The sequence below is a fragment of the Argentina anserina genome, chromosome 2 (assembly GCF_933775445.1).
Source record: "Argentina anserina chromosome 2, drPotAnse1.1, whole genome shotgun sequence".
NCBI lineage: Eukaryota > Viridiplantae > Streptophyta > Magnoliopsida > Rosales > Rosaceae > Argentina > Argentina anserina.
In genome coordinates, this window is record NC_065873.1 from 25,038,390 (window position 1) to 25,045,619 (window position 7,230).

Consider the following 7,230-nt stretch of genomic DNA (forward strand, 5'->3'; position numbering starts at 1 on the left):
GATCCCATTTTGAAGTGCACAAAACTCAAAATTCAAAAGCAGAACGGTCGAGATGGCAGAACCCATTTGCATAAATGATGAAAGAGAGAAGAGTCATAGAGGCAAGCAACCTCTGTGAGCCCCAGACTGACACAGAAATGGTCCTGTGGCCGTAAAAAGGCTCCACACTGCATTATTGCTTCTTCACAGTCCATTATTGCCGCTCACGCTCACGCATATAATGCTATCTCCACAGCCAGAACCCTGTACACTGCACACTCGCCTGGGCGGTCTAACACCCACTAGGACTTGTGACTGATGAACTACATTGGTCATCTATAGTGCTTCGGAGTATTAAAACTGCTCATACCTAAACAGTAAACACCGATCTAGAAAACTAGACGAAGCATTTTATAGATCTATTAGTAAATACACGAAAACTTGTCCGTCTTTTTTACTTCTTTCCACCTACAATAACTGATCGATGATCAGACATTTTGTACACATTTGCAATGAACTGAACCTTCAGAACTGCCACTACTTGCCATACTGAGAAATTAAATAATCGATAGCTTCACTGTTCTTCCCAGTGCTTCTTCACTCACTGTTTTGAGAAATTACCTCTCCAAACTTGAGAAAGAGCTGCGCATCGGAGGTACTCATGGATGGGCAATTGAGCATGTGAGGGGTTTTGAGGTTTGCATACTCGTCCATGTAGCACTGCGCTTTGACAGATGAGAGTAGTGTAGTGGATAGTGGATTGAGGGTTACTTGTTTCGGCTGTGTAGGTGATGGCACAAGGCTACTCAACACTCGTGTTACTTCATGCATAGTCGGCCGGTCTGTTGGCTGCCTCTTTGTGCATAGGAGTGCCAGCTGAAAGACCTTCTTCACTGCTCCAAGGTCCATGCACGCGGCTGTGATCTCAGGATCAACTGTTTCCATCACAGCATTGTTCGCTGTCTTTGATAAGATCTAAGAGACAAATAGAGGCTCTATGAGTAACTGGGTGATCCAACAGTTGTATAGCATTTTAACATTGCATCGGCATGAATGAATACTTACCAAATGATGGAGATTGCATTCATTGTCCACAGCTTTCCTTCCTGTTAGCAACTCCAGCAGGACAATCCCATAACTATAAACATCCGACTTCTCAGTAAGGCGGGACGTTCGGGCGTACTCGGGATCTATGTAGCCAATGGTGCCCATCACGCAGGTAGATGTATGTGTCTTTGACATGCACAAGCTCTTAGCAATACCAAAATCCGTTAAATGAGCCTCAAAATCCTTGTCCAACAGAATGTTAGATGACTTCACATCCCTGTGTATGATACGTGGACAACAATCATGATGGAGATAGGTCAGCCCTTGAGCTGCTCCTAGTGCTATCTGGATACGAGTTTCCCAGTCCAGCTTTTTCTTCTTGGTAGTTGGGCCTAGCAAATTAAATACAAGTCAATCACCTTGTACTGCTAAAACCATTCTGCTAATTATTAGAGTTATGTTCCTGAAGGATATTCCTTCTAAATAAGATTGTAGATATACTTATTCAAATAACCCAATTTGTTTAGATGACACATAGACAGTGTTTCCTAATTAAAATTAACATAACCAGGATATTCGGAACATATTGACTTACCATGAAGGAGATCCCAGAGACTGCCATTCTCCATATAATCATAAAAGAGAAGGTTCCCTGAAGAAGACAAAGAGTATCCTTGGAGGCTGACCAGATTTCGATGCTTGATACTGCCAACTGTTCCAAGTTCTGTCTCAAATTCCTTCAAGCATGATGGATAATGAGAGTAGAGTCTCTTGATCGCCACTGGCTTACAATTCTTAAGAACACATTTGTACACCGTGCTTGATGCGCCATAACCAATTATATACTTCTCACTCAAGTTTTCTGTCATCCTCATGATATCCTCGTACACATGAAGTGCCATATTCATGTTAAGAATCACCAGCTTTGGTGTTGAGTAATTAACTGGTAATACACAAAATGAAAATAATTAGCCAGGCACTTTCAACTAAAGCTGAACCTCACAAGAAAATGAACAAAAACAGCTATAACCAATAATGTAAGCTAGTACTAATAATTTAAGCAAACACCCAGAGTGGCAGTAATGACCAACATTTAAAAAGGTACCTGGTTTGTCTAGTGAACCGTCAGGGAAAGGAGTTGGATGGTAAGGGCGGAAGGCTGCAATAAGGATCATGAGAAGAATCACGAGGGCACCAAGAGCAATTCCCAGGATAGCTGCTTTGGATAACGAAACTGCAGGAAAAAAAATGCACGGAATGAAATATGAGAAATTCTTTTTATGATAATTTATGTGGTCTGCCAGAATTATGGCCACAAACCATAGTGATTGCATTTCACACTCAGGATAAGCAAAACGTGATGTCTTTATTGATTATTATACTTACCTCTCTCTGTTGGACGTGACTCATGACATGGAGAATTAAGCCAATAACCACAAATACCAGGATTTCCAACAAAGCTGCACACAAAAGGTTTCATTACATAAAAATAAAAAACATGAAAAAAGCTGTGGACATCAGTGAAGTAAGATGAACCATCCATGTGCAGCTAAATTTTTAAGAAGCTCGGGAAATGCAAAGATCAGTTTCTCTAACCTGTCGGGTGAAAACCTTGAGAAGTTGTTTGACGTAGGAATATCTCCCGCAAGGTTGTTATAAGACACATTTCTGCAAGGATTCAGTTTCATATTTGTGAAAAATAATGTATGTGGGTAATCTTACATCAGGCTCTGCTAGATGAAATGAGAATATTTAATATAAATTAACTCACAGCACCGCAAGACTGAGGCAATTGATCAATGACATCACTTCCCCAGATATATTGTTGTGCTCCAACCTCCTGTAAGAAATTCCACAAGTGACAATAACATCAAAACCCAAAAACATCAAGTTCCAGGACTTGAACATCCTAAACTTACGAAAACAACAGAAATGGGTACTTACAGTGAGAACAAATTCTGCAGCTGACTGAGCTCCTGAGGAATCATTCCACTCAACTGATTATTTGACAGATCTCTGCAAAACACATCTAACATTAGGGAAACAAATAGCATACACACTTAGATGTACAAAAGACAGAAGACAATGGTATCCATTTAAATCATTAAACATCTATAACAAGCACTTACATATCCACGACACTCCTTAGGTTACCGAACTCTGCTGGAATAAATCCTGTCATATGATTTCTACTCAAATTCCTAGCACAGTAGAGCAGGTGTCAGGAGAACAGAAATGCAAAATAAAAAACCCCTAAAAAATGGAGCAGTTGAACTCACAGCTTAAGGAGATGTTCCAAATCACCGAGCGAAGAAGGTACGGATCCACTAAACTTGTTATTAGAAAGATCCCTGTGCAAAAATATGAAGACTTATAGTTAGAAGAAGTAACCAAAGAGGAATAAGCTAGAACGATTTATACTTACAAAGTATCCAAATTTCCAATCCGAGACAGCTCAATTGGTATAGAGCCATGAAGATTGTTGGAGGACAAATTCCTGAGAAAAAATTAATATTATTTTTGTTATTGATAGAAACTAAAAATTAACATGACCATGAGGAACATGAAGGCGGCAGAAAACAACGTCCAATATCTCAACTTTCAGCCTATTTCAACAAAGGGGTAAAACTTACAGATAAGTCATACTCTCCAGCCTCTGAAGAGCAGGTGGGATGGTTCCATTCAATTTGTTCCCATACACATTGCTGACAAAAAAATTAATTAGGCATAACCACCTTGAACTATGTCAATGAAACAATGTAATAGTTAAGGTTATATGCTTACAGGGTATTGAGATTTGTACATGAGCTAAGATTATCAGGGATGGGGCCTTGAAGATTGTTGTTGGCAACATTTCTGCAAGAATATTAATTACGCAACTTAAAACTTCAGACATGCAACACCATTCTGAACTATAAAAACTAGTGGCAAAAAAACGTACAGGTCAAACAAGTTAGTAAGCTTCCCAAGTTCAGGAGGAATTTGTCCAGTAAGATGGTTATCATTCAATACCCTGAAAATCCAATACCAAAACTTAGAGGAACTGAAAATCAGAAAATATCCACATCACACGAATAAATTAAATCAAAGATGTTCCAACTTTTGTCATAGATGCACTGATGCACATGTAGTTGTCAAAATAATCGAGGGGAAAACTGATGTTGAAAAATAAAAAAGGGTGTCAGCTCGTACAAATAATGAAGCTGTTCCATTTGCCCCAGCTCTGGGGGAATCGATCCAGTAAGCTTGTTGGCATGCAAATACCTGTACAAACAAGATGGTCAGTTAGTATATTGCTTAGAAAAGTTAATGCATTCGATAAGGAATTTTGTCGGTTATCTATCATCATTTCTGTTTCAATAAGAGCAGAACAAAATCTGGTCTGCCCAGGCAAGCATGTTCAGAAGTAAATTGATGATGATGTTGCATGCTTGAAGTAGACCTATGACACATGCCATTAAATAACTGAAACCATCCAGTAAATAATATATATCGTCAACGCTTCCAGGGATCGGATGCAAATCAGATGTATGTCCATGATTGAAGTTTACAAACCATGCACTCATATTTATTATTTTTTCTATCAAAGTTCATGTCCTCCATCTGTAGCACTTACAATTTCTCAGTATAAGTCAAATTTCCCAGAATCGGAGGTATGGGTCCACTTAGCATGTTGCCACTCAAATCTCTGGATTGAAGTCAAGAAATATAAGACACCGGAGATAAACATCAATAGAGAATGAACTTTAGATAGATAGAATTAAACGACTTACAGCACAGCAAGTGCTTGCATTAAGCCAATCACAGAGGGGATAGGCCCAAAAAGTTGATTACCCTGCAATGATCTTGGAACAAAAAAAAATTAGAGGGATTTTAACAAACGAAATATCCATTGTTTTACAATGACAGATCAAGATGACTATATCAAGGAAGTTGAAAGTACATACAAGGTGGCTACTTGCAGGAACCCAATGTTAAAAGGTATCTCTCCAGTTAGCTGGTTATAGGACAGATCCCTGCCATAAAGTATGCAAGACATATGTCAATTATCCTAGAAAGGCATAACTAGATGTTTCACATCACAAGTTAGATGATATACTTACAAGACTTGGAATGCAGTGCAGTTCCCTATATTCTGAGGAATGCTACCAGTCAAACTGTTGTTTCTCACATCACTGAAGCACAATATAGAAAATTGTTACACTGGTTGGAAAATGTAAATTTGTTCAAGGTTTGAGTGAAGAGGCTCAAAGGCAACTTACAAATACCACAACCCCGTTAGCTGGCACATATCTGGAGAAAGCTTCCCAACTAAATTGTTCCCTCGCAGACCACTTTAATAAATATAAAATGAAATGAATTAAGAGATGTAAACAACATTTCCATGAAGAGTAGATTTGGACCCAGGAACTAATCAATTTACTCACAGGTATTGTAGGACTTCATTCCAGTAAATGAGCCTTGGTATTTCCCCACTGAGATTATTCTGGGCTAGGTCTCTACAAGCACCCATATTGGTAAATATGGGATATAAAACATCGATTAATCGTTAATGGACATTAAGTTATAAAGTTATAAATCCTGATTGCAGATGGCAATTAGAACTTACAACATCTTCAGGTTAGGAATCTGGGACAGTGTTGAAGGGAGTGGTCCAATCAACTGATTATTTTTCAACATTCTGGAAGTCCAATTAGAAAGTAAGACTATATTATATAAAATATACTGAGTTGCTTTAACTACAAAATCAAGCACTTCCCGAACTTACATGGATTCCAATTGCTTTAACTTGGATATCGAAAATGGGATGTCTCCATTTATCTCATTAAAGGACAGGTCCCTGATATCAGTCATTGATTAGTGTTAAACGCTCAATTTTTGTCCAAATTATCATAAACTTAAGCAAATCTCAATCCAGTTAAGACTTTACAGGTATCTCAGAGACGAACAGTCACCAATCTCATCTGGGATCTGGCCAGAAAGTCGGTTTGCTCTCAAGTCACTGATCAAATAAGACACAACAAAATTCAATTTTTTTACTTAAATATCCACCACTCCTGTAAAAGCTAGAGCCTTAATAAACCCAGAAATGAAAAACCAGGAAATTGTGGTTGAGAAGTGTTTACATGGACTGGAGGCCCTTCAGATTCCCTATTGCAGGTGAGATTTCCCCTTCAAGATTTAGACTTGATAGATTCCTGCGCACAACAAACACAAAACAGCAAACCCAAAATGAAACAAAAAGAACAAAATTGTTTATAAAAATTATAATAATCACAATTACTAAGTCAACCCCAAATAAGAAAACGAAAAGCGACTTACAGTGCAATGACACTGAAGGAGGCATTGTCACATGTGATGCCTCTCCAAGCACAATAGTCTAAAGACGGTGAGTCTCTCCAGTCGTAGAGAACATTGTCCACATCCCTAAACGATTTCTTTATCTCCAGCAGTGTTGCTCCTTCATATTATAATCAAACATCTCAGTCTCAGTGTCTCACAAATCAAAAGCTATAAAAGTCCATTAAACAAAACTAAAACCCTATTAAACCACATTAGTTCTCTGCTCTGATCAAATGGAAGACCTTCAGTAAGCCACTCAAGTTAGTTAAGCTAAAGATTGAAGCTTCACACTCCCTCCAGTTTTCTGAGTACTAAAAACAGCTATTGAGATTTTGAAACTACAGAAACATTCTGTTCTATAGAAACAGAAGCCAGCTACTAAAAGTCACTCACTCGAAGTGAAGCAAAAACAGAACAAAAACTATCAGAATTTCTGAAACTCACCTTCATCTGAATCCACATTACCAAAGCTCACACAAACAAGCAAACCCAGCAGCAAGGACTCAAACCGAAATGCCATAACTGCCCTCCTATGAAAACTGCATTACACAAACTACACTATTTTTCTTCTTCTGGAACCAGTCTTGTCTTGAAAACACAGAGAAGGACCCCAAAAGCCAAGATGCCCTTCTCTCTATATCTATCTTCTTACACTGAAATGGTCTCAATGGTGTGAGAAGGACCCCATGTTGGGTTTTTAGAAAAAGCTCCTTCCTTTGTCTTAGTTTATTCAAAGCCTTAACTGGGTGTTTGACTGATATATATTCTGAGCTCTCTCTTAAGTTAAAGCCTGTGCTTGTTCCATCACATCGCTCTGCCACATTGGGTTCTCTAATACAACTGTGTACAACGAGAGAGAGA

At 38.5% G+C, this 7,230-nt stretch overlaps 1 protein-coding gene across 1 annotated transcript; it reads right to left on the reverse strand.

Annotated features, from left to right (window-relative positions):
- Window positions 1-377: 377 nt before the first annotated feature.
- On the reverse strand, window positions 378-6,889 carry LOC126784241 (LRR receptor-like serine/threonine-protein kinase ERECTA). The gene is made up of 27 exons (XM_050509721.1): window positions 6,814-6,889; window positions 6,349-6,496; window positions 6,153-6,224; window positions 5,957-6,028; window positions 5,795-5,866; window positions 5,636-5,707; window positions 5,454-5,525; window positions 5,289-5,360; window positions 5,130-5,201; window positions 4,974-5,042; window positions 4,800-4,871; window positions 4,643-4,714; window positions 4,219-4,290; window positions 3,968-4,039; window positions 3,811-3,882; window positions 3,660-3,731; window positions 3,452-3,523; window positions 3,306-3,377; window positions 3,156-3,227; window positions 2,971-3,042; window positions 2,798-2,866; window positions 2,623-2,694; window positions 2,413-2,486; window positions 2,132-2,260; window positions 1,622-1,969; window positions 1,045-1,418; window positions 378-954 (listed from the first exon to the last, which is right to left on the reverse strand). Exons 1-27 carry the CDS (start codon window positions 6,887-6,889, stop codon window positions 577-579), a joined length of 2,961 nt encoding a protein of 986 aa, XP_050365678.1. The 3' UTR covers window positions 378-576.
- Window positions 6,890-7,230: the final 341 nt, after the last annotated feature.

Bases quoted from the DNA above. Each gene is read 5' to 3' on its own strand.
- LOC126784241 (XM_050509721.1), bottom strand. From the start codon at position 6,889: ATGGCATTTCGGTTTGAGTCCTTGCTGCTGGGTTTGCTTGTTTGTGTG. The intron at 5,361-5,453 runs GTGAGTAAATTG...TATTTATTAAAG, and splicing joins AATGAAGTCCTACAATACCT to TGGTCTGCGAGGGAACAATT. The intron at 2,695-2,797 runs GTGAGTTAATTT...GAATCCTTGCAG, and splicing joins TGCCTCAGTCTTGCGGTGCT to AAATGTGTCTTATAACAACC.